At 44.5% G+C, this 26,944-nt stretch overlaps 1 protein-coding gene across 1 annotated transcript in view; it reads left to right on the forward strand.

Annotated features, from left to right (window-relative positions):
- The window catches only part of TTYH3 (tweety family member 3), a 69,712-nt gene extending 43,058 nt beyond the window's left edge, over window positions 1-26,654 (forward strand). Inside the window, exons 3-14 of the mRNA XM_062503626.1 lie at window positions 1,894-2,005; window positions 2,636-2,856; window positions 3,656-3,751; window positions 6,302-6,374; window positions 6,726-6,801; window positions 13,124-13,179; window positions 14,474-14,566; window positions 14,686-14,778; window positions 15,489-15,625; window positions 17,558-17,734; window positions 18,633-18,708; window positions 26,216-26,654. Coding sequence (XP_062359610.1) covers window positions 1,894-2,005; window positions 2,636-2,856; window positions 3,656-3,751; window positions 6,302-6,374; window positions 6,726-6,801; window positions 13,124-13,179; window positions 14,474-14,566; window positions 14,686-14,778; window positions 15,489-15,625; window positions 17,558-17,734; window positions 18,633-18,708; window positions 26,216-26,287 — 1,282 coding nt within the window. The 3' untranslated portion in view covers window positions 26,288-26,654. The remainder of the gene's footprint in view (window positions 1-1,893; window positions 2,006-2,635; window positions 2,857-3,655; window positions 3,752-6,301; window positions 6,375-6,725; window positions 6,802-13,123; window positions 13,180-14,473; window positions 14,567-14,685; window positions 14,779-15,488; window positions 15,626-17,557; window positions 17,735-18,632; window positions 18,709-26,215) is intronic.
- Window positions 26,655-26,944: the final 290 nt, after the last annotated feature.

The raw sequence follows: 26,944 nt of genomic DNA on the forward strand, positions 1-26,944 counted from the left end.
AGATCATGATCTTTGCTTCTATTTCTTGTCACGTATGAGGAGAAATGTGACCAGGTGAACTACATTGTTCTGCTCACTGTTTTTGAAGCAGAGCCCAGGAAAGGAGGAATGGATGTGTCTTTCTGCAGGAGAGGAGCAAGCGCAGGAGCAGTACACAAAGCTCCTGGGAAGGAACTAAATGTTTCATCCAGAATAAGTTTAGATTTACAGCAGGATCATTGCCACCACCTTCCTTTGCATTGCCACAAACACAACCTTGGTATCTTGAGAACCTTCCTAGAAAAGATCCTAAATCTAACATGGGAACAGAAAAACTGTGTCTTGGTAAGGTTTGTTTGCCCTGAGTTTAACTGTGTGATCCCTTCACAAGTTCTTTCCTCCTCTATTATTAGGAAATATGGGCTTGGGAAGAGGAACTGTGAGTTCCTGCAGTGATCCCTTAATAGAAGAGGTATTGCTGACTTGCATGAGATAATCCTCTGGTTGCAACTCATTTACAGGATCTTCCTCCTTTAAGTGAGGCTTAAGCTAATATGGTTTACTTCATAATTGGGGCAGACTGATATGTGTGGACAATTATAGAAAATCAGCTGCTAGGTGGTAATTTGCTAAGCAGCTGGAGTTGAATTGTGTCTGCAAGCTTGAAATTTGCTTGCTTTAAAAATAAATAAGCCTTTTGTCCCAGTAAGTTATTAAGCCTCCCTTTCCAGTACTCTAAATCAGTGTGACACAAATGTTTCTAATGGGAAGATAAATCAAGATGTAATGTTCATAGATACTTCACAGGGTAGAGAAGAGGGCATGGAAAATGTATCTGGAGGAACCACCACCATGGGCAAGCAGTCAAAACAAGCTCTTTGTGTCCTGTTTTTTAAAAAAAAGCTATGAAATAATCTGTATTTCATGTCCGGAGAAGGCGCGTGTCTCCTGGCACAGCAGTGGCAGCTGTCATAGGAGTCACCGGAGTCTATGGCTGGACCTGAGCTCCCAAACACTTCCCTAACAGATTTCCATTATTTTACCATAAATGAAATAGGCTTGTTGCGTTCTGCTCTTGGATGCTGCATGGAGAGCTGCTGGCTGTGAATGTTTACAGGTGTGAACTGAGGAGCAGCATGACCCCAGCTCCCTTTGGGAGGGAGTGCCTTCCCTTTTGGTGGAAAATGCTGGCGTGGCTACCCAGTGCACTGCAGCCATCAGCCCTGTGTGACACACTTGCCTTTCAGCTTTACCTCTGCCTGTAGGAGCAGTGGTGGGTAGGACGGTGGGGACAGATGGAGACCAGAGAGCTCTGAAGCCAGGTCTTGGGACTTGTGGTTTATTGCAAAGGGTGCGGGTGAAAGGGCCCTGCTTGGAGCTGCCAGCTGCAGCTCGGAGCAGGCACCAAAGAGCAGGAGAGCAAGAGTAAGAGTAGGTGTAAGAGCAAGAAGAAGAGAGTGAGAGTAAGAGAGAGAAGTTCCCATTACACTACAATAAATCTTCTGTGCTGAATATTCTAATTTTCACTAACAAATCGAATACAAGATACAAATCCTGTAGCATTTACATACAGCCTATAAGAATCATTATATTACCATACTGTGTTACATTTTTAAGCCCTAAAAACTACTCTTTGGACCCCTTCTGCCAAGCTAGTAGGGTCTGCTCTGACCCTTGGACCTGTCTGCAAGCAGAGGGAATTGTTTAATCAAAAGGGGATTACTTTCAGCTGGCCATACTATTGTTTTCCAGTTGTTCAGTAACTAAGGCTTACTATCTCAAACCTTGCTTTCATTTCAGTCTTGCTTATAGTTTCCATATTCTCCAAATCTTTTGCCAGGCAATCATATTTATGAGGTTTTCCTGTTTCGTCTTCCCCAACATCTGCCCTTTGTTGCTTTTCTCTCTCCACAGTGCTGGAATTGCTGTGGGCTTCTACGGGAATGGGGAGACCAGTGACGGCATCCACCGGCTGACGTACTCGCTGCGCCACGCCAACCGCACCGTGGCCGGCGTCCAGGACAGGGTGAGCACCCCAAAAACGGGACCTGTGGAGGCCAGCAGCCTCCCTCAGCACCTCTCCTCCTGAATGCTGCTGTGCCCCGTGTCTCTTCCTGTTTTTTCTTCCTATCTAGGCTTGGAGATGTGCTAAAATTTCCATTAGCGGCGGGGTGATTTCTTCCGCTCTTCTAAAAATAACAAAGCGAGCGCAGCTTGTTAAGTGAAGTTTTCTCTTTGCTGGGTTTAAAAACAGCTTGTGATCAGCTTTCTCTTCCACACCCGGAAGAGAGGAGGCAGGCCAAAGCAGGCAAATCTTAGTAAAATATAGCATTTTAGTACCATTGGTTCTTCCTGTGCTCTCTCTAATTTCATGGTATCATACTGCAGCCCTGATGGCTGCTAAATGTCTGCATGTTTTAAGGTTCAGCTGAGGTGCCATCACTGGACTACTTGCAAACAATCTCTCTTATAGATACTTGTAGGTTGCTTTTGAAGGGTAAGCAGTCTGAGCCTCTTAAGACAGAGGATTGATAATCTGAAAGTTTGTCCATGACTTGCTAGTAAGAACCTTTTTACTTCCTCAGCTTCCTGTGCTTTTCTTTTTTTTTTTTTTTTTTTAATTTATTTATCTCCCTTTTTCTTTCCTGTACTGTAGGTACTGGACACTGCAGTGGCCCTGAACCAAACAGTGGAACCAAACTTGCTTGTCCTGGAAGAGATGTTCAAGAAGCAGACAGACTATCTGCATATTGTCCAGAAACTGCAAAGTCTCTTGGATGATCTGGTCAGGCAAACGACGGAGATCCCTTTTTGGAAGAATGATGAGTTGTCTCTGGAGGAGCTGGCAATTCAGGTTGACCTCTATGACTGGTACAGGTGTGTAGCATGCTGTAGTGTAATGGTTGTAGCATCTGCTTTGGCCTGTTTTGCAAAATTTATGTGCTTGTTCTGGGTGGCTGAGCCAACAGCTCTGTATAGTGCTGCAGGTGCTCTTGGCCTACAGAGCTGATTTGTTTCTTACAGCAGGACTGCATTCATTTTAAATCAAAATGCACAGCTTTTTTTCCTTAAATTTCTCATGAGTTGGTAATAAAGATACTTATTCTCAACATACAAAATCTGTAGCTTGTGTTCTAGCACAGGGTTAAAAAACAGCCCCAGATATAGCTTCTGCTTTGTCCTAATAAGTGCATAAAAAACACATTAAATAGAGTAGGAAATGGCACTAGTTCTCTAAGTTAATAGCACAGCCTAACATTTCTTTTTATTAAACATATTAAATAAGATATTGCATCAGTTGTATTCCACAAAAGAAAATATCTATCCAAACATGTGGAATAAATAACTGAAGCATTTCCTAACAAATATCTAGGAAGCTCAAGAAGTTGCAATGCCTTTTCTTCCTCTGATGGTGACCAGTGCATAGAACATCCCACTAGAAAACACTAGCAGCCTCATTCCTCAACAACTGTTTGTGCTGAGCATGTTGTGTAAATGATTTTATCTGCCTCAACTTCCAATCCCACAAACAGCCAGAGCTGTCGGAAGATTAATCTTTGGGGTGGTTTTGGAGAAGAGGAGGACTGTGTTTTCCCCAGAAGTCACAAATAGCTTATTGATCTGTGCTTTTTACCCACCAGTTTTCCTTTGCAGACCATGTTTTTGTTTGCTGCAGGTGGCTGGGATACCTGGGTCTGCTCCTGTTTAATGTCCTGATATGTTTGCTGGTGCTCTTTGGGCTCATTAGAAACTCCAGGGCCATTCTTGTGGGGTAAGTCTTGACCCGGGGACAGGGCATAAGGAAAGTCAGCTGAATGCAAGTGCCTGCTAGAGGGAACCTCTACCTTTTGTCAAATGATATCAAGGACCTCTGAAACTGAACATCTTACATTTGCCTCTGAGTAGAGAAGAGAGACATTGTAGAGTGGAAACAGTTAGGGCTTCATCCAAGAGATGTTCACAGAAAGGTCCTTGAGCTATAAAATGCAATGCTGCTGGTGTTCATTGCCTTGTCATCAGAGGTGAGGAACTCATCCAGACTGTGTGCTTTCCACTGGGTGGCATTGGAAGCCTCCATTTGCTGGGAGATAACATTGTGAACATCCTTTTTTTAAATTCCAGGCTTTAAAAATCTCCCCTTAATTCTCTGCAGTTGGGAAGGCATTTGTTAATTGATGATAAGCATTGCACGTGTCTACACAACCTGCAGCATTGCCTTCTGTGTCACTGTCTGCTCTTGTTACCTGGGGCTGTCACACCTGAGGAAACCTTAAACTGAGAGCAGGCAATGGTTTGCACAGTTGTGAGAAGTCTTGTTGCTATGGTACTGCAATGTTAATGCATGTCTGTTTCTCCAAAGCACTGAAAATGCCCCATATTATAGGAAAAAACTCTTCCTCTCCCTGTCTTGTAGCTTGGCATATTTGGCAAAGATCCTGGTGACATAAGCACAGTGACAGTTTGACTGACATGGCCAAGGGTTTATCCTGGTTTGTGTTGGTGCCATTAATAATTGGAATGTGCTTCCAGATTTATTATTTACCAGATGATTTCATACCTGGCAGGTTATACTGACAAAAGTCCAAGTGTATGTGCAGATGGCAAAGCCAGGGTTTAAATTAGAACCTCGTTCCCCGTTAGCCAGAAGTTCATATTAAGGCATTCCCTAAAGGGAGCACATGGCATAAAGAAACAAGTGTATCATAGCCAGGCAAGATGGTGCAATGCCAGTTTTAGATCTTTTAGCCAAGCAATCAGTTACTGACCCAGTCATCTTCATTTAAAGTAAAACAACAAATGTGTCTTATTGATTAACATGCTCAGCTGGAGGCACCAAGCTGTGTTGTCTTTGTCATAAACCCACAGAACCTTGCTGATCCATGGCTGATAATTTTTGCATCCATTTGGAAAAGGCATAGTAAAGTCTTTAGTGTCTCATTTCAGAGTGCAGTGCAGATATCAGTCTGGTGAAACTCCCTTACTTCTGCAAGATGAGGCATAGACCCATTCACAGAACTGGGATTATTTGGAATTAAAATAAATTAGTAAACTGAGAGATAGGGTTTGGGTTTTTTTTTGTTGGTTTTTTTTATTTGTTTTGTTTGGTTGGTTGGTTTTTTTAATGGAGGTTTATTTTTGTTTTAAAAGCTTTAGTATTCAGTGAGGCAAATGTAGCAGAAAAAAGATATGTCCCATCCTCACAGAGATAGTTGTACTAGGTTTGAATAAAGAATGTCGTGGTTATGAACAGGTTTTTATGTTGTTCAGGGTGTGGGTGGGAAGGGATCTACTTATGTTTCAAAGCTGGAGGGAAAAAGCATCCCTAAGAGAGCAAGCCAGTGTCTCTTTACTTTGAAGATAGAAACAGATAAAATGAAACTGCTTATTAGTCTGCAGCCCTGTACCTGAGGGAGTTGAGGAGCATTATAGCCTAAATATCTCTACCACTCATACTGACAGCAAGGGTGAAAAGCTAATGTGCTGGCTGGGAAGTGCAAAAAGCCTTTTCCATGAATGTGTGCTCCTGAATGTCACTGAGAGCTCTGCTCTGTCACCCCTGTGCCTTGTGTCTGCTTGGCAGCAGGCACATCCCACTGTTTCTGTCCAGTAATGAGGTCCAGCTGTCAGAGCAGAACTTTAAATCTGTGCAGAGCTGGACTCACCTGGCTGTGGCAGGCAGCTTGTAGTTCCAAGCTGTTTGTCTGCAGGTGACTGTCTCTCTCCTGGAGCTGTGTGGGATGCTTGGGTGCTGTTCAGGTGCACCAGCTTGGAACCAAGGTATCCTAGCAGGGGCTATGTTCCCTCCCACCATCTGTCACCATACACTGCTTACACCCAACAGCCTCATTTATTGTAGATACAAAAGAGATTTCTCCAGTTTTGGATCAGTATGGTTTTGTGGGATTTTCTTTATTTAGCATATTGTCCTTTGGGTATCTTTGGACCTGGAAAATGAAGTCCAGAGTGGGAACAGTGAAAGTGATGGGACTGTAGTCAACCTCCTGCCAATCTGCCTCCCCTACAGCCACCTCTGTGTCTTTGTGCCTTTGGTTTCCCTACTAGAAGCAGGATAATGCTTGGCTTCCCTAATTCTCCCCCTGTAGCTCTGGGGCAGGTAATGTGGTAACCAACAGCTGGATATGAACTTCTCTGGTTGCTGCTGTGCATGACATCTAAAATAGGATTGTTTATCTGAGCATACAGTCAGTGGTTGATAGTTTTTTGGGGTTTGTAGTTGCTTTGCACTCCAAATAATACATCTTGTGAAAGGAATGGCTTGAAATCAGAGCTGCTGCATCTGCCATCTGTCTGTCTCCCACAGGGTGTGCTTGCTTGGGGTGTTTGCCCTGATTGTCAGCTGGGGATCCCTGGGCCTGGAGCTGGCTGTCGCTGTGGTAAGTGGCTCACATCCAAATCCCATTCACCCTTTGCTGCAGGTTTAGCAGACACCAGATTAATGCTGTACTGTGCCTGTTTTACAGCATATCCTGATCTAAGTAACTGTCCTAGCAATTTCCACCTAGGAAAAATCCAGAGCTGCTCCTTCTCTGTGGTGTGTTGTGGCAGCTCATACTCCAGCACTGCTGTGGTTGTGTAAAGCAATGCTGCTGGGGATGGTGATGAGAGACTTCAGCATCTGAAACACCCCTAGAATAGAAGGTTCCCTGATGTTAACCTGGCTCAACTGCTCTTTGATGCTGGTGTGCTTTGATATTCCTTTTGCCTTTTGTCTTCCATCTATCCAGGGCTCCAGTGACTTCTGTATCAACCCTGATGCTTACATCTCCAAAGTGGTTGAAGAGAATGCAGTGCTCAGTGCTGGTGAGTGCTGGGACTGGCTTTGGCACGGGGCTCTGCAGCTCCAGCTGTCACACAGGAGCATGCCAGTGACTGAGAATTTTAGGTTGTGCTTGAAACAGAGGAGCTGGCATACAGTCGGAAACAAAATTTGTAGAGCTCTGGAAATACAGAATTCTGGTCAGAAACGTGCATGTATGCATCAGAACCACATTCAGAATCTTTCTTCTGCCTTGACCCTTAGGTGGAAATAAGTGATAAAATGGAATAACAGAAGTATCTGTATTATTGGATTATTTTGCTTTAAATGTAGCACCCTTGAGTCTTGTTCTTCTCTCTGACAGAACTGTGGTAGTAGCAGTGTGCAGTTTGAATTTGAGTCATTTTTAAAACTTGCTCTTGAGTCTGTATTCCTGAATCTAGCATACCTATTTTTATATCTCTTATCAACAGTTTATATATAATTTTTTCTCTTGATGGTGGCTGTAAATAGTAGCCTCTTTGAAAGGTAAGTGAATAGAAACAGCCACAAAGAAGTAGTATGGACTTCCCTTTGCATTATAAATGCAGTATTTTGACTGCTTTGTGTATCCTGTTCCACTTAAAGCATATGGCTGCATCTCAGTGGCTTCCACTGAAGCACTGATATATTTGGGGTTTGTTGCTCCTAATTTAGACTGAAGTGGTTGGTGAGATGAGAGATACCTCCAGTTGCTCAGAGGAGCAAAGATTGCATTCAGAGCCATGGTTTAACAAAAAGGTGATTGGGTGCCTACCAGCAGAGATACAATAAGTGCTGGAAAGGGAAAGTATTTTTAGGACTGAGTTTGCTGCTTAGTTTACAAAGTTAACTTTTTTTCCCCTGCCTTCTCTCCCCTAGTAGTTGCTTTATGCAGTTCTGTGTATGGTAAAACACAAATAGGCAATGACACTGATTGGTAAGAGGAGCAACTTGTATTTCCTCTGCTTTTTATTTGGTGGAACCAGAGAACTTTTGCTGTGTGTGCAGAAGGTCTGTATGTATCCAAATGCTGTCTCTCACTGTGCAACTGGTAGGAAATTAGGTATGTAGCTATGGCTGAGGATGCAGGGATTGGAGACAACAGAAAACATAAATGTCTGGAAGCAGAATGTAGTACAAAAGAAAATGTACAGGTTGATATTGCAACCCTACATCTTATTTCTGGAGTGCCTTATTTATTGATTTTGTGGAAAGGAGATGATAGAGCCAGGCAGCTCTCTTGGCAACAAAGAAATATAGTGAGGGAAGAGAGTGAGCATTCAGCATAAGATGGAAATCCTCTCTTGGCTGTGAATGTGGCAAAGACGTGGCTTCAGGTGCCTAGCTGGTTTCCTGGTCCTTCAAGGAGGGAAGTGGGTCAGGGAGGCCAAGGGGAAATATGTGATGGTACTGCCAGCTGTGTACTGTGATAATTTGGTAACCCAGATTAGCTCTGGAGCCTGTTTGGTAACAATAAATTAACCCTGGGAAATTAGAGAAAGGCCCTTTGTGCTGCTTCTCCATTTCAGTTGTCCTGGTCTGCTGGCTCCTGTGGTTTTCCATTGATCAGTATTGTTCATGTGGAGGCTGACAGGGAATGCAGGGCTGACATTCCAGCCCTCCTCCTGCATTCCCCAGCAGGGACAGTTGGCTCCCTGGGGGAAAACAGGCTCTGCTGCTGCAGCACCACCATGTAACAGTTGTTAAAGCTCCATAAATAACAGGGAATGGGTCTAAGGTAAAGAGGAGGAAGAGCAGGTGCTGCCACAGGACTGGGTTGGAAGGGTGGCCCCTCCATGGGTGCTGAGTGTGTCAGCTCCTGCTGCCAGGCACCCTGGAGCATTGGTGAGCACCTTTTTCCTTCTCCAGAAGGAAATCTGTCCAGATTCTGAGTCTGCCATTGCACCAGGCAGCTGGTTGGGAGATGATTGAATCTTCTGTCTTCCCATGTGGGTTTTCACTGCTGTGTCATAGTTTATGATCAAGAAGTTATGGAAAGAGCTCTTGGTCCCCAATGTTGACATCTTCCCGTGCATCTGAGCAGGAAGAAAAATGATGACGTGAGGACTGCAGTGTGGCAATTGGACTTTAATCCAAATAAAACCTCTTTAAAAGTCTGAAATAAGTGTTAGTATCCCTTGGCTGCAAATTGTAGCAGCTGCTTTGTGATCAGCAGAGCCTTATTTATGTCCGAGGGTGATGTCCCAGGAGCCAGGGCAGCCAGCTGGGAGCCAGCATTGATGCTGTCCTCTCACAGGAAGAGGTCCTGTTGGAAAGCCCCTGGTTCTGGTGCTTTATGCTCTCTGGGTTGCTCTCTGCTTTCTGGATGATGTTCTCCAGCTTTAACAGCAGTATAGACACACTAAAAGAGTGTGAGTGGCTGGGGGGACTCAGGTAGATCATGGAAGAAGAATCCATGGGCAGTTATTACAGATGTAGGAATCACATTTGCTGTGAGAATCACTTCAGCTAAGAGTTTTGCTGAGGTGTCTTCTTCTGGCCAGTGCTGGGGTCTGGCATGCTGGGCTGGGTGCTGCCATCTAATTTTAAGGATATAAGAACCAGCAGGTAATCTTGAGAATCTTGGTAGTGGTGGGCCAGTTTTTCTCTTTAATCACTATTTTTAGTTGCTGCTGTTACCTACAATGTCTTATGAGGTTCTCTATGCTCTGACATTCAGACTGGGACTGAGTAATCAATATTTGCAATGTGTTTTTGCTGGTGGTGGTTGTAGTTTTCACAGAAAAATAACTGAGTTGAATACTGGGCAAGTAATATGTTAATATTCTTGTTTATGTATTAATTGTTGTTTTCAAATCTAAATGGAATTAATGAAGCTGAGAATAATCTGATTAAGTGCATTATTACTGTCATGTTTTTAGCTAGAGATGTTCTTGTTTTGCAGCTAAAATATGCTACATTAAAAATGATGGGGGAGAAAAGGGAGGCAAAGAACTTGAATGCAGGTTTCTGGGAGAAGGAAATACTTAAATAATTTTATGGAAGAGGCTGATGTATGTGCCTAACTCACCCTGTATTCATTAACTGAGATAAGCCAATGGAATTGAACAGTGCCTATATAATCAGCTCCTGCTGCTAGTAAAAAGACTTGGTGCAATCAACATGTTTATTTTCAAAGCAGGAGGCCATCTTCTAGTCCCATTCTTTTTCACTGATATTATGTTATTATCAGATGACTTGTTGCATAAAATTAAATAAAAAAGACACAATCTGTCTAAACAACAGGAAAAAGCTTTCTCCAGATTCTCTTACCAGAAATCTGCATGGGGAGCAGCCACTCTCTTCATCTGAGGGAGCTGTGAACCTCAGGGGATGGATAATGGAGCCTTTTAGCTGTGGTCCAGCCAAGCTGGTCAGGCTGGATGCTGAGGCTGAGCTGCTCAGATAGAAGCAGGAGGGGTTCTTGTCATGTCCAGCCTCCTAACTGACCTCCCACTGATGCAGTCTTATCTTAGAAATCCAGAGCTGAATTATCCAAAGGACTGACACTACCACCACCTATTTCCTCTCTAGAAGATCAGGACAAAACCTCAGGTGGGGCAGTGGTGTCTGCACAGTTATTACCTGAGTTCAGAGTACACTTCAGGAAAGAGTTTGCCCAAAGAAGTTCTCTTGAGAATCCTGCTGAGCTGATGTTGGCATTGAGAAGCTGTTTTCTTGCCTGGTGCTGTTGGATTACTGATTAGCAGAAAGCTTTGAATCGAGGGCAAATGGGACACTTACAAGCTCTTTGCTTTTACTGATACAAGAATAGGATGTATCAGAGAAATTAAATATTATGCAGACACCTCCCTTTGCTGTCAGGCTGGTGCCTTGGGGAAACAAAACTCCTGCTGGAGAACATTACCTGGGCAAGAAAGTCCAGCCAAAAGAACTGCCTTCCTTCGACATCACAGATGCATTCTCTGATGATTGAACCCACAGAGATAGCCTCATCTTAGGTGTATAGGTAAAATGAGCACTGCTAAGAGAATGTTCAATTAGAGATGAAGAGCTGGGAAAAGCTGTTTTAGGTGTGAGGATCTTTTTTTCTCATTACTCTCTGCAGATCTCACTGCCTTTTAGCAGGTGCATAATACCATTTTTGCATTTTGGCTGGGCTTTGAAGCAAGTAGTAGGTCTCCATGGCTGCAGAAGCAGTAAGTAGTTCTAGCGGCTGAAGCTGTCTTTAGTAGGAAGCTCTACTTTCCTTTCTAGGAAAAACAGACTGCAAAAATAAAGCATTTTAGGTAGTTCCCTTCCTTGCCTTCTGCTCCCACAATGCCTGTGCACTAAGAGTGAGTTTGCTGCTTTGTCAGGAGGATTGCTGCTAGCAACAGCAGGCATGAGCAGCTGCAGATGTGACCCTGCCTAACCCTTTTGCTGTGAACTAGATTGCCTAAAGGCCAGCTTCAAAAATCAGATCAACCTTTAGGAATTTTCCTTGAGAGGAAAAAAAGATAATTATAGAAAGAAATTGCCTGGGGCTGTTATCAAAGTGTAGAGGATGGATTAGTGCAGCTGTTTTCTGGTCAGAAATACGAGAATTGGTGATGTACAGGATGGCCTCCACCAGGTTTGAAACAGCTGAAGGTGCCTCCTGCTCCTTCCTTTTTTCCTGGTGACATGGAGGCAAGGGACATGGTCCTCTTTAATTTCCAGGCTTTGCAGTACATGATCACCTGAAGACAGCTCCACTGCCTGTTGTAGCCGTAGATTGAGAGCACCACAGCTCAGGTTCAGTGCAGGGGAAAGCTGCTCCTGATGGCTGTGCCATTTTGGGAAGCCTGTTATATGTAGAGTGTCACACTTGTCAGAGCAAAGCTTTTGCTACCACAGTGAATCCTTGTTGATCCTGCCTTCCAGGGTGAAGCAAGGCAAGCACTTATTTCACTGTACTGCTTTTTGTTTTACTTGTAACCAGCAATCTTTATCCTGAGCTTACAAACTGCAAACTATGATATCAGGAACTCTCATCTCTAATCTGCCCACTAGGGATGATCCAGAAGGCCCTCAAGAAACATTTCTAGAGCTCTGCATTAGCAGTATGTCATGCCACTTATTGCACTTAAAAAGGTGATGTAAACTTGATACCACTGTGGGAGCTTCAGATAAACTTTTAGTGGTTTGTTGGTTTAAAATAAATAGGTGACAAGATCACAGCTCCTTTGGGTCACCATATGTGATGCTGTGGATTGCTGTTGCTGCTCTCTCAGTGCAGGTGTGTTTTAATCAGTTTTCACACAGCCATTGTGTGTGATTTATGAGCCAGGGAGGAGCAGCCCTTTCCTTGGCTCAGCATTTGTGGACAGTCACTTCTGTGGTCTGCCCAAAGTGAGGCACAAAGCAGTTCTTGCTGCCCTCCTGTCTGCCCAGAACTTGCTAATTGCTGTTTAGAGGCTTGGCTGGGGAGACGTAAGTCATCCCAGAGAAAGAGCTGGTGGGAGGGAGATGGAGCAGCTGGCAGGAGCTGCCCCAGAGTAGGCTAATGAATTATAAATAACAGCTGTCAGGTTGCATTGCCAGCTCACAGGGGCTGACAGGCTGTGTTGTAGCACTCGGTCTCCAGTGTGCTGCCTTGCCGAAAGGTGCATTCAATATTTATGGGAAGCATGGCAGAGTCAGGATACAGCCAGGTCTGCTTCCCTCACAGCTCTGCTTGCTTCTGGTTGTGCCTTTTGCTGGTTTCTGAGTTGGGACTCATCAGAATAGCTGTGCAGCCTGGAATATGCATTACTGAAATTCACAGACAGAAGATTAAAAAGAATGGAGGAAAATATGCTGATGGAGGAGGGAATGCAGAGGGTTTGTGTGTTTTGGGGCTTTTGTAGTCTTTACCACACCAACACCACCCTTGATTTTGCTGAGCTGGCATGCTCATATTCATCTGAAGAGGAACTGTAAATGTTTGAGGAATAATCTAAAGGTATTTGGATGATCAAGTCTTTCAGAGCTTCATTCCTTGATAACATTATTGAGGATGGCAGGGGAAAGCCTGGAATTTGTAATCTGTGTGTGCTGGCAGTTGATGCAGTGTTGTAGAGGGCTCATGAGGGCACCAGGCTGGTTTGAATGAGGAGGAACACAGCTGTGTCTTCAAGCCTGGAAACATGATGTTGTTAGCAAAGCACAGTAGCAGTCTCATCTGGAAGTTTATGAGTATGTCTTCACTGTACTGTAGTTGAACTTGTCCTAGACTGATGTCTTGTTTTAGGTTTATGTGATGGATAGTGCCAGCTTCTGAATAAAACTTTTTCTGTGTTCTATCTAACTTTAAGTGGAGCAGACCCATACTGCAAAGCTGGAACATATCTGGCCTGACTTTCTTCTCTTGTGTCTTCACAGAGACTCTCCGCTATTACATGACCTGTAGTGCTGGGTACCCCAACCCTTTCCAGCAGGTGAGTGTAAGCACCCTGATTCCTTCCAGCCCTGGGTCTCCTCACCCTGCAGGGTGCAGCTTAGGTGCTCTTGGTGCCAGCTTGCAGCCACTTCCAGGGTGTTTGCTTTAGGGAGTGCTATGGCTGTCGGTAAAGCTTTGGCAGCTGCTTCCCAGCCGTGCGGGAGGTGGCACTGTGATTTAGTGAGGAGTTTTTTTCCAACTTCATCACTACCTGAACAGCTTCAGGTCCAGGACACCCCCTTAGAAGGGCCTATGTGTGATGTGGCGAGAGCCATGGCTTTGCTGATGGTACCAAATGTTTACAAGGCACTTGTCTAAAGAGCAGCAGTGTGGAGACACAGCACCACAACTAAGGTTCCCAGGTTGGGAAACTCTGTAATTCCTGCTTTGAACCTCTTCTTGAAGGTTCTTTTGGGTTGAACAGTGATAACACTCCACTCCCAAAATGCAGTTGCCTCTATGGGTGAAGGAGTGCTTTTCACAGATGCCTCTTACAAACCTTTGAACAACCAAGGGGTTTATCCTGAAATATAAATGTGAGTCATTATTCTTTTGTGTGGGGGCAGAAGAACAGCACCTGGGCCCATTCCAGACTTTGTCATATGCATCAGAGGCCAGAAGAGGCCCACACCACCCACCATTTGGCAGACACCAGCTGCTTCACCTTTTATATTTAGGATTTTTTTTAAAATCTTGTCTTCATCTATTTTAAAGGGTGGGGTAAGAACACTTCAGGCTGTGGTTTGATGCACCTCTGCCATCTGTTGCATTTCTGGTCGTTCCATGTACTCCCTGACGTGCTATTGCATGTGAAATTTTCAAGGTGCTTTAAAGGGATGTGAAGGCTGCACCCTAATACAAACAACTTCTACTGTTAATGTTATGTCTTTTTCAGCCATCTGATTTAGTAAAAAATTCCAGCTGTGTCCTGTGGTGAGAATTTGAGTGCTTTGAGTCTTTTTCCTTTCCTCCTGTCCTAGAGCCAGCCCCAGCTGTGTGTACATTTTTTGTGTATGTATTTTATTCTTTGTGGGTTTGTGTTTTTTGGGTTTTCTTTTTCTTCCCTTTTTGTTCTTCCCTTCTCTTCTCTGTCTGTACTTCTTCCAGTTTGCTAAAAGTCAAACTTAACCCTACTGCAGCTGCACTCATATCAGTTGGGACATCCTTAACTAGTACCATTCATACAGATGATGCTTCAGTATCTGGGAAATAGGATTTCAGTCTTTTCCCAGGAGATTTGTTGGTCCATGTGGCCTGAACTTCTGAAACATTGCATATTTTGTGTTGAGCAGAAGCTGTCAGGAAGTCACAAGGCTTTGGTAGAAATGCAGGATGATGTGTTGGAGCTCATGAGGTCAGCAAGCAAAGAGCACCCCACCTCCAAGGTAACTCTCCTCAAGTTTGCTCTCCCTGTTCTTTGTGGCTTCCCTCAACTTTGTACAGAACCCAGGGTCAGCTCCTGCTAAGCATTCCCTTGCACTAATCACTGGCTTGCTGTTTGCAGGAGTATCTTACTCGGATCCAGGAGGTTTTGAATTCAACAGAGATCAACTTGCAGCAGCTGACAGCTTTAGTAGACTGTCGGAGTCTGCACTTGGTGAGTTCTTGGTAACTGGGCTTCAGCTAAGAAAGAAAGGGATGTAGAGCCTGTGTTAGTTTGGAGTTCCAAGTCTCTGGTGGAAGTTTACAACAGCTTTCTACTTGTTGGTTCTAGCAGGAAGGGGAATGAGAACTTGAATCAAGTTATCTTTGAGTTTAGAGATCAACATAGGAAGCTAGATAAAACGCCTTCATAAATCTACAAGCTTCAGGTTTGTGGTTTTATGTGTATAGCAGATAACTTGTTGCCTTTGCCATGGAGTGCAGTGCCTTAGAGCAGTGTAGCATGGCCTTGCTGTTGTCCTCACTGCCTCTCTAAAGGCACAGACACAGACAATTCATGCTTCTGTTCTTGGGCATGGGACATTGTGAGGGAGTTGAAAGGCATAATGAAAAATATTGTATCTCCAGCTGGGTGGATAAGTTTGTCTTGGCTGTTTATTTTTGTTCCTCTTAAAGTCTTATTGTGGGCAGTTGAAAATATTTCTATGTCTAAATCCAAGCTGGTCTTTGTGAGGGGAAACAAGGGTTAGGTCATTTATGAAAAACACCTGAGTCCCTGAATTTAAAATAGAAATATACTCTAGAAAAAGGAGTGTGATATCTCTAAGTTATTTCAGATAGCATAGTCTGGAAGAAGGGCTTTTGCATTAGAGCTCAGTGTTAACTCTGCAGTGATCAGGAAACTCTGCTTCTTTCCCTCTGCAGGATTACGTCCAGGCTCTGACAGGCTTCTGCTATGATGGAGTGGAAGGCCTCATCTACCTGGTTCTCTTCTCCTTTGTCACAGCCCTCATGTTCAGTTCCATTGTCTGCAGCGTCCCACACACTTGGCAGCAAAAGAGGTACACAGAGAGTTTAGATCCTGTAGCATTGTGGAGCTCTTTCCCAGTGAAGACTGGCTGCTGGATTTGTGCCCATGAGCATATGGAGCTCATTCCCACAGGATCCCAGGAGTGTGAGGGATGAGGCTTTATAAGCACAGGTCTAACAGAAAAAAAATGGTTGTGTTTTGCTCTGGCTGTGGTTGATACTAACATCTGAACCTTATTGCACTGGAATGCTTTGTGCAGAGTATTCAGTACACTGTAGGACTGTGGGTCAAGTCAGATGAATGATTATAGCTGTAATGTAGAGGTAATGCTTGAACTATTGCCCTCTCTGTAAAATTCTTATTCTCTTACATTGTCTTGAGGCATTTGTTCTACTGTGGGGAATAGAATTGGAATAAGAAGTAGTTTACACTTGCCTTTGTAGCTTTGCTCATGCTGAGGTGACTGACTTACATTGATAATGGAAAGCAGGAACTGTCTAGTTGTCAGCCACATGGGCAGGTGAGACACTTACAAATTGGAACTGGTGTTAATGATGATACCCAGATTAATCAGCAAGTCTTTAGCAAACCTTAGCTTCACTGACTGGCTGCTTCACTACAGGCAGCTGTTAAAATGGCGTTGAGTTTTCTACTCTTGCAGAAGAGCAGTAGACTGCAGGAAATTCTCTTCTGTGGTCCTGATTTTTGTGGTTAAATAGAAGGCCCTGAACAACAGCAGGGAGCCGAAGCTGGCTGAGCCTGCAGTGCCCACGGAGAAGTGGCCTTTGAAAGTGTCAGAATAGCCCCTGAGAAAATGGCTGGTTCCTCACCTCTTCCATAGGCAGCTGCAGAGACCTTACCACAAGAGCAGTCTGCCTGTTGGGAAGAGAAAGGTTTTCCCTGTGGCATCTCTTGTGCTGCCTTCCCTGTGAGCTGCTGCCTGCCCTGCCAACCCCAGCAGGCTCAGGCTGCTGCTGTGGACTGAAGGGCTCCTTCTTGCATTCTGTGGAGCACCATTTCTCCCCGAGCCTCCCTCTGGGAAGTGGAGGATGTCACAGTTTATTGCCTGGAAAAGACTGCAGGCTGCAATTCCTCGATCTTCAGTGCCACCGTGTGGTGCAGAAGCTGCAGGTGATGTTTGGGAGGTTCTGGTGATGTCCATGCCGTGTAGAATCTTTCAGTAGCTTTAAGTACAGGTTAAATATATTTCAGACCATGGTGCTCCACCCCCTAATTAGGGAGATGAAACAGCAGTGTGTATTATACAGGAGGGGCAAGAGAATACTATGGGAAGGGTAGAGGGAACCAACTGGCAAACAGTTCTACTCTCCATTGGTTTAAAATCCTGGCATTTTTGAGAAGATAAAGCCTTTAGAAATGAATTTTGCAACTTTGTCTCTGTAAAGGCTTCTGTGATTTTGCTAGAAGCTGAAGCAGACCCTTTGCAACCAGAATAGGACTTCAGAGAAGCCTACAGGGGCTTATCCTTGGGATAAGCTCTTTGGACCTGTCTATAAGAAATGGAAGGACACAGAGTTTTGAAGGAGGTTGCAGTTTTGAAGGATGTTTCTGTAGGGTGCATGGCCCTACATCCCCGTTGCCTGTCTTTTTTTGTTGTTTGTGGGTTTTTTTAGCGCTCTGTATTTTGGGATGTGTATCCATCCTTCGGTTGTACAGCTGGGCACTTGCAGACCAGTGCTGTGTGCCAAGCCCTGAGAGAAGCCTCTAGGGAGGCTGGAGGGGATCACACCGTGTGCACCTCCAGATGGGATCTGTGGGAGGTCTGAGTCACCGTGCTGTGGGCTGTGTTTCACACTGCCACCCTGAGGCATCCCAAACGGGTACAGTCGTGGAGGTGTGGAAGATGGCTGGGAGGTTCCTAGGATTACCATGGTTTCCTGCAAACCCCACATGTGTGGGGTCACTGTAGGGTTCTAGGAGGAACTTTTTCTCCTTCTTGCAGAGGCTCAGATGATGATGGGGAAGAAGAATCAGCTGCTCAAGGGAGTAGACAGACACACGATAATCTGTACAGAGTGCACATGCCCAGCCTCTATAGCTGTGGGAGTAGTTATGGCAGTGAGACCAGCATCCCAGCAGCAGCACACACAGTCAGCAATGCTCCTGTCACGGAGTACATGTGAGTATCCCCACACCAAGCTTCTCCACATTGCTTCCTTCTCATTTCTTTTGGCTCAAGTGCTGCAAGGTTGGCACTTCTGGCCAAGTGGTAAAAAGCAGTGAAGGGTTTTGTTTTCTGGTTAGCATCAAATGGGAGAAGGGAATAGCTTGGAAGTGCTGCACTAGAAGGAGTTTTGTTGGACAGCATGCTCCAAAATGTGAACAGCTTTGTGCTCCAGAACTCAGGAAAATGTCTAAAGAAAAGAAGTAGAAAAGTATTGTCTGGGCTTCTTATTACACAAAGATTCTGATCTCCAGAAGACTTAATTCTTCAGACAGAGCAAGCAGTCTTGCCAGAAGTCTCCCAAAAGACTGAAAGACAAGAAAAACGTGTGGGCTCTCTCTTTCTACAGTATTTGCGGTCAGCTCTGACATCTGTTGCAGTTTGGAGTTACCTAGCCCAGGTGGGATCTTCAGAGCTTTCTCCAGAAAAGCCTAACCCTGATTACATTTGGACTGTCTTCAGGGCTCATCTTTTTTTGGGCTGCCACATCATTTTGTTTATCCCCTTAGGCATTGTCCTCATTTTATCTCCATTTCTGCCACTTGGCAGTTCTGATGCTGCAGGGAGGCAGATTTTCACAAGGACCTATTTTTAAATCACTTGATGTGATTCATTGTGGGCCCTTCTGACTAAGAATATAAAAATAGAGCTCAATCTGAAGAAAATTATGATAGTGTTATGCCCTTGTCTGAAAAAGGGGGAATCCACCTAGCCTGTAAGAAAAGCTTTGAAGGAGACTGACCTGATACAGTAGTTCTGGGGGTGAGGATGCTCTGTCCTGTGTCCCCATCAGAGACCTTCCCCAGAGAAGCATGGCACGTGTCCCGTTACCATGTGTGTCTTCCTTTCCTAGGAGCCAGAATGCAAATTTCCAGAACCCCCGTTGCGAGAATACCCCGCTCATTGGCCGGGAGTCCCCACCTCCCTCAGTAAGTCTCTCTTTACTGCTCTTCTCTGCTTCAGCAACTTTGGGGAACACACGTTTGCTACCCCTGTGTACTCCCAAGGGAGCTGACTGTGCAGCCAAACACAGGATCTGGCCCATAAATGGCAGCAGCTTGAATAGACAAGCTATGTCTCACCTGCCATGGAGAATAAAACCCTGCTATGCTACTTTGGACATTGCACAAGAAAAGACTAAATAAAACTCACTCAATTAACACTGGTAATCCTATGGGCCCAGTCCTGCCACCACTGAAGTGCATGAGTACCTTGATGGGTGACTTCAGCAGGATTATTCACTTGCATGCAGTGTATTTGCTATCTGTGCCATTGGTTCCTCAAGTTTAAAAAGAAACTTGTTCAAACTGTAAGTTCAGAGTTATTGCTGAACCTCTCTCCTTAATCTGCCCTAAAGAGATGCTAGGATGAAAGCTGTATTATTTTTTTGTTGAGATTTTTTTTTAAATCTTTCTTTCACAACTGTTTTACTTTCTTTGAAATCTATTTTTGTATTTAATTTCCTATGGAGGAAAAAAAGAAACTTTCATGGAAGGTTTTGGTATTTGGAGTGGCCTGATAGCCATTTCTGTTTGCTGGATAAAACATGTCTGGGTAAGAACTAAATGAATCTTGCCCTCCCTTGCTGGATCCTGTAAGCCTGATTTACAGCAGAACCTGGAGAACATGCCATCCCAGTGCTCACTAACTTGGTGGTGTGATTACAGAGGATGAGTAGTAAAATGTATAATGATCAGCCAGTCTTCAGGTATAGGTAAAGAAAATACACTCTGTGGTGCCTGGTTCAAACTGATGGGAAGGGGAGGGAGGTTGACAGATGAAGGAGTAGGAATTGTGGTGGAAATGAGGGCATCACATTCATGGTTTCACTCCAAGAGGACCAGTTCATCTTGCCGCAGAGGGAGCGGAAACATGCAGAGTTGATCCTTGTCTCTGTCCTTGGCCAGACCTCTTCCACCCTTCCCAAAGAGGTTTCCTGACCCCCAGTGCTCTGGTCTCACTATCCACTCTCAGCAGAGAGGTGATCTCAGCAGAATTCCTGACATGCTGCCCTGCTGGTGTTTCCTGGGAGAAGGGCACTGTCCCTCTGGTACTGCCAGGGCACATGTTCCTTCAATGTCCTGCTTCCCCTTGCCCTACAGCTCTTCTGCTTCAGAGAAAGCACATTCCCTTCCACGGGGCTGCAGTGAGGCAAGAAGTTCCCTGGTTCTTCCATAGCTGTTTGTATTAATACCCTGAGTGGGAATCTGAGTCCTGGTGCCCTGGGGTTTGGGAGTAGATAGTGTTTTTTGTTTTTTTCAGAGTAACTTGAGTTGGCAGCCGTCATTGTGGGCTGTGGGGAAGTGCAGGGGCTGAGGAGGATGAGGGAGCAGCACTGTACCCATGGCAAAGGGAGCTTCTCCCCAGGTGAGAGAAGTAACCAGCCTGTAGGGTAAAGGTGTTTCCTGGAGGGATGTAGTAGACAGGCAGTGGAGAGAAGAAAAATGCTGTTTTTTCTCATATTGGCAGGCAGCAGGGAAAGGCTTTTCTGGGATTTTTGTATTTGCAGCTCTCCGTAGCAGGTGGCTGAGACCTTAATGAGGCAGAAGAAATGGTAACTTCATAGCAAATTGTCTGTGGGAGGAGAGAGCTGAGAGTGGAATACCAATGCACCAATGGAATACCAAGGCATCCCTGCCTCTTTTTTGGGAGGGAAGAGAGGGAGATTACCATCCCAGCAGGTTATGTCCAGTGGGTAGACAGAGCTGACCTATTCCATTTAGCTTTCTGTGAACAGATGGTGAAAAGCAAGATGTGATGATCCTGCTGCATTGTTTGTCCGTTACTTTTCCTGGCTTTTTGTTCGTTTGTTTGTGTTTTTCCTTCTCTCATTCCTTCTGTTTTCTCCTTCTTGCCACAGGGAATATTCCCTTAGGGTGATAGAGCCCACCTTGTCGCTGACACACACCACGGTTTCACTTGCTTGCACTGTGTTTTTCATGCACGTTGAGGCTGCACTCTCTTTTTCTCTCTCTTTCTTGCGTCATCACAGTTGTATTTGGCTGCCATGGACAGTAGCAGCCATATGAGCTGGCAGCTTAAGCCCTCGGACAGTGCACGGACATACTGGTAACAGCGCCCTCAAATGGAACAGGTACTGCAAAACAAGGTCCTTGCTCAACCCCTTCTCCACTCCCAACCGCTCCCTTCATCCCTGCACTCTTTATCCCAGGCCAGTGCCTTTTATTTCTTCACATTCCTTCCCTCTGCACCTCCCTCCCCATTCCCTCCTGCCAGGGGTTAAAATGAAAATCCGTTTTGGCTCTGGTGCAGACTCAAGGAGCAGTATCAACCTTCTAGAGGCTTCTGGTGCACGTTGTGAGGGTTACAGGAGCCCGTGCCTCACAAAAACTACCTCACAGCAGCTTCAGCTTGGATTCCACACTCCAGGAGAGCTTGAACACCAAGTGCTGAGTGCTGCTCAAATGTAGAAATAACCTTGCACTTCAAAAGCAGCTTAGAAGTTCTCACATCACAAGAAGCCATTCTCTAGAAGTAAAGAGAACCAATCTAGCAGCATTTCAGTCAGGAATGGCTGTCTTAATTCAGCTTTTGGCTCTCCTTGAGCCCTGCTGCTGTTCTGCTTGTCCTTAGTAGTCATAACACCCAAAACCATCAATACCTACCTGCCACAAGCTTTTAGCTCATTCGTAGGATTTTTAATTTTAAACTGTCCTGAAGAGTTACTTAATTGCCCGTCAGATCTGTGTGCAGCTTTTCCTTTTGTCCTTATGTTTAAGGTCAGAAAGGAGCAAACTTTTAAAAAAGCATTCCCTAAGGGTCCAGATACAATCACTAAGATCTGTTTCATTCTGTTTCAAAACCTTTTATTGTTTTGTTTGTTCTGTGTGTGTCCAAATCATCCCATCCATGTCCCACAAACTCTGTGAGCAGGTCCCTGCTAGTTCCATTTCACTGTCTGAATTCCTCATGGGCTGTAGTTGCTGGTGTTCTCCAAGACAGCTGATGTTTCCTCCCTCATGACAAAGCCACATGCCCACAGAAACAAGAGGTGGTCTGCATTTTGGAGGGTTATTAGCTTGGGTAAATACAGGGTATGATTAGGGCTACCAGCCACCTCAGGTGATGTAAAGGGCAGTGCTCCTTCAAGGGAGCTACAGCCATGCAGTGACAGGAAGGTGTTAGTTCCAGTGGCAACATGAGCCCCTTGCTTTTGGCTCACACAGTCATATCTTGCATTCTCTTCCCAGAAACACACGTCCATAAAGCTGCTGCTGTTCCTTCTTCTCTGCTTCTTCTTGTTGGCACTTTTCTCAGCCTTGCAACTGGATTCCTTTCTGTTCTGTTGGTGCTTGGTCTGCATCCCTGCTGCTCCTTGCTGCCTGCCTGCCTGGGAAGGGTCTGGATGGGGTGTCTTGATGCCTCTGCCGTGGTGCATGAATGCAAACAACCTTGCCTGGAAGCATGGTGCCAGGACCCTTGAAAGGCTCACAGCTTTCTCCAGTCTTAAGTCTTGCTAAGACTGCTCTTGGGCCTCAGCTTGTGGTGGTTTTTCTGCTTTGTTGTTCCTGCAGGTGGTATTGTAGCGATGTTAGATGGATCTGTTCCATGAAATAAAACATTGGTGAGGGTGGGGAAATTCTGGGGCCTTCATTCTAGACTTGAAATCCCTGGGCTGGAACATGACCTGATCCCAGTCTGCACTGTCTTCTGTTTATCTATGGTCCCACCCGAGCTTAATGTGGCTGTCTGAAGGGCTATGGAAAAGGCACTGCATTCTTTCCAAGGCTTTAAAAACAAACAAAACCAACAGAAGTTCTGTTCTTCTGACTTGAAAGACTTAAGTCCCTTTGAATTCAGAACCCACTGGCTGGAATTAGCTGTTTCCCTGCATCTTGTGCCTCCCATACATAATAACACCAAACCCTCTGTGTTTACTGTGCTCTAGCTGTTTGAGATCAGCCTTTCAGAACTTGAATCCAGAAGCTTTGGTCTTTATTGCATTACCTGAACAGCTCTGGCAGGAAATCAAAGTCAGGGTAGCTCAAGACAAATTCACGTGGGTTTTTAACCACAAATAGTAAATGGTTTGTACTCGCTCATGGTTTCATATGGTAAGTGATCTTTCAGCATAGCTTAGTTAGCTGTGAAGTACTCATGGATTTCACAGAAGTCAGTAGAATTTATGGCCTCTAAAATGAACTGATTATTCCCTTAATTTTTTTTTTTTTTTTTTTTTTTTTTTACAACCAATGATTCATTTGTGCCCTGGCTATGTGTGTTAAGTACCTAACCAGTATGTGCTGGCAAACCACACTTATGAAAGTTTATACCCTCAACAAGGCTGGATGTGAAGGAGAAACTTTTATTTTCTTTGGAGAAATACAGAAATAAACCTGTGTGCAATCAGCTGTGTTTGTCAGAGCTGGCTGGTAAGTGACTGAGAGGCTGTATTGAATAGCACAGGCGAGCAGCAGGAATGGCAACAAGAACTCTTTCAGGTGCCCTTCTTGGGGAAGCTGACATTGGAGGTATTGGGGTGAAACTTGTCCTCTGTGCTGTTTTTGAAAGGGTAAATTAGGGTGTATAGGCACATGGGTGCTTCCAGTGAGTGTGCTGGAAGAATGACTGAATTGTATGTGTTCTTTAACCTTCTATGAAAGCTCCTCTTTAAAGGAAACTAAATGCAACTGTGAACCTGACAGCTGTGGGCCTCAGAGTGGAGTCCAATACCTCCTTGGTCTGAATTATGCTCAGGCTTTCTGTCTTTAAAATAACTTTTTAAAGGAGTTAAAGGCACAGTGATTTTTTTTTTTTTTTAAGCAACTGTGAAGACTTAATTATTTTAACTCTGGACAATAGAGTTTGGTTTCCTATCCAAAGTGGCAAGTGTCTACTGATGCATGTTCGTCTGTTGCCCTGTCCAGATGTTGGGACCTGTGTGTTCCATGGCATCTTTCCTCTGCTTCCCAGCAGAGGATGTGGAGGAGGACTTGGAGGGAGGACTGCAGCATGTGGAGAAAGCCCTGGTACCTGGAGGGTGATGCTGTGGCTGAGATCCAGAACACGCTGGTAGAGCTGTGCTGGTGAGAGGTGCACAGTGAAGTGTTGGCTCTCTACTGCCAGGTTTCAGTCATACCTATGGTCATTAAAAATACACTTAACAGAAGGAGTAACTGGTTCAGTTGAACTGGGAAAAGGTACAAAGGTGCAAAAATCCTGAGTTAAGGAGAGAACATCAGCCCTAACTCTGACTACTCTGAGTCTTGATTTGTTCCTTGTGGTGGACTTGCAGGTAGGTTTGAATGTAAAATACTCTGCTTGACTCTCCAAATCTTGTGTTTCTGGTTGCTTTGTTTTAGTGACACTTAAATGACTGGGGGGGTCTTTTCTTTTTGGAGGCAGGAGGGAATTCTTCTCAACTTCTTCTCCCACCATGATAGGTGTACTTTGTACATCTTTGAAATGCAATTCATCAAGTGGTCTTCTTTATTTTAATGCTTTAAAGAAAGTTTATGTTGCATGTTGTGTTCTGAACCTACATGACTTGTCCAGAAAGGTGCACAATAGCCTTCCATTATATGCAATTTTTTTTTCTAAATACTTCTTACAAAACTTTAGCACGTGGAAATGTTCTCTGTTCATACTCATCTCCTATCACATGTCACTACAGAGAATGCAAATGGGACATGAGCACTCAAATACATTTTTTTCTTCTAAGGCCCTCTTCTTGGCATGAGGTTTGGCTCGTAATTTCAGGATTGCACTACCTGAAATGTGCCCTACTTACACTATGAGGAAGTTCTTTGACTGCTAAACCTCTCTAAGCCTGTTGGGTTATTCCCCTATGTATTAATAATGCCCTAAACTTTATTTCTGAAACAGTAATCACATTTAATAAACTGTATGGATTATTGTCCTTAAAGTAGCTCAGCTTGCTGTTTTCTATCTTTTGCCCTCTCACTGACAAAAAGTACATATTAGAAAGAACAGCTGTACCCTTTGTCTTCTAAATATAGATGCCAGTTCTGGGCCAGAGTTTTATATTAAGATCCATGCTCTGAAAAAAGTTTTCCGATTATGGAAGACACTAAAAGCTAAGTGTGCAAATAAGCCACAGGTGTCTTCATCTTGTGCTGATGGGATCAGCTCTGCCAGAGGAGAAGTTTCTCTCTTCTATTGTGCAGAGGTTCAACCCAGGTCAGTCTTTGAAGGAAAACTGATAAAATACTGTTAATTCTCTGAAAACCCCCATGGACAGCTGAGCTTTTGAGAGCCTAAAGATGCCTCATAATGTTTTTTCCCAGTGGGCAAGATAAATCATACCTCCTGGTGTGGAACTGCCTTTCAGTTGTCTCTTTGCCAGCATAACTGGCTATTTTATGTGGTTCAGTTTAAGAGGTGATAAAAAGTCAGTATGCTGAAGAGCACTCTTGGGAAGTAAGCTGTGGATATTTTAGAATTATTCAAGCTCTAGAGGGTATAAAAAGAGGAATGAAATGTCTGTCCTCCTTGCTTGGTTGTTAATATTGTGGTAGCAGAACCCAGAAGACATCAAACACGTTGGCATAAAGAGGCAAAGTTCTGTTCTTACTGCTGGACATTATTTACATGTTTTTCAGCTCATTATTCAAAGCTGAATGACACTTGTTACCTCAGTAGCTTCTGGGAGCTGTTTTGGATTGCCTTGCTTAGAATAAAAAAGAGAATAAGAACAGCACCACCACCTCCCAATCAAACTAAGCATCATCTTTCTGACTTGCTCTTCTCACCCCCACGCTGGAGTTTCATCTGCTGTTGCACAGTGCACAGCTTGGATCCCAAACCACGGTGGGCTGTCACCCACCTGATAACTTGCTAATGTCATCCTGTTTAAAGGCAGCCTGTTTCCAGCCTGATAGGGTCTGTTCTTTCTCGGGCATAAATCATTTTGTTATTCCTCACTTTTCTTTCAAGCTGCCCATCTGTGGCACGTGCAGTCTTCTGATGTCCCCATTGCTATAAAATGCAATGTGAAGATGCAGTGAGCATCCATTTTCTTTTCAACCTCATTTTCTGGCATGGTTGAAAGCAGCAACATGACTAAGAGAGCATGAAAGTGTGGGGTGGGTTTTTACATCTGTATCATTCCCATTTCCCTCTCTTCTCCCAAGCAACATCTGTCATGTTTTGACTTAGTGACTATTGGATTTCCTTCTCTAGAGAGCTTGGATAAATCACCAGCACACCTACACTGACCTGGCCAGCAGCCCTGCAGCAGACTGGTAGAATGTGATTCAGAGTGAACTATGCAGTGACTTGTCAAACTTTCCTCTTAAGACTGAGCCAGCAGCTCCTTGAGATGCTTGTTCCAAATACACACCATGTTATGCTGAGAAGTGGTAGAAATCTGTGGTTCCATCGTGATATTAGTCATTCTGACTTAATTTTCTATTTGTTTGTTTTGTTTTTTTGTCTTGTCTTTTCTTTCTCCAGTACACCTCCAGCATGAGAGCCAAATACCTCGCCACCAACCAACCTCGTCCAGATGCTGGCAGTGTGCATTAAAACAAAAAAGCAAAAGCAAAAAGAAAACAACAAAACCAACAACAACAACAACAAAAAAAACAAACAAAAAACCCCACCTACAGTCAGACTAAACCATGTGCCAACTGCTGTGCCCCTGTGCTGTCCTCGTAGAACAATCCTGCTGTTCTGCCCAAAATCTAGTGCAGCTCCTTCTGTTTCTCCAATCCAGACCACCCTTCCAACCTGGTACCTGTCCCCTGAGCAGAAGCTCCTTTTGAATTTAATCCTTCACCTTGTAGTACCTGATGTGCAAGAGAACAAATGTGAGCAGGCCAGCAGCTGACAGCACCTGGGCAGGAAACTAAGCTTACCAGAGCAACCTGTCCAAAACAGGGCGTGAATATCTTCTGCCCCCTTCTTCCCCCCTTCTGTTCCAAGAGGGATTTAGTGAAAGATGGTGGTAGATCTTCTTCACTTCTGCAATGGGACCAGCAGCCTGTTAGACACCAAAGGAGCAGGGCTGGGTTGACTGTAGCTGGTGTGCAGTGAGGGAATGCACAGCACAGCATCTCCCTGGAAATCCTCTGGTGCACTGCCCTGGGTGAGGGAGGAGGGAGCTCCTGCCTCTTGGTGTCACTGCATATCCACTGGAATTTGCTCTAGAAGAGCAAACCATTTCACTACCCTAGTTAACTT

Source organism: Cinclus cinclus, chromosome 16 (assembly GCF_963662255.1).
Source record: "Cinclus cinclus chromosome 16, bCinCin1.1, whole genome shotgun sequence".
Taxonomy (NCBI): Eukaryota; Metazoa; Chordata; class Aves; order Passeriformes; family Cinclidae; genus Cinclus; species Cinclus cinclus.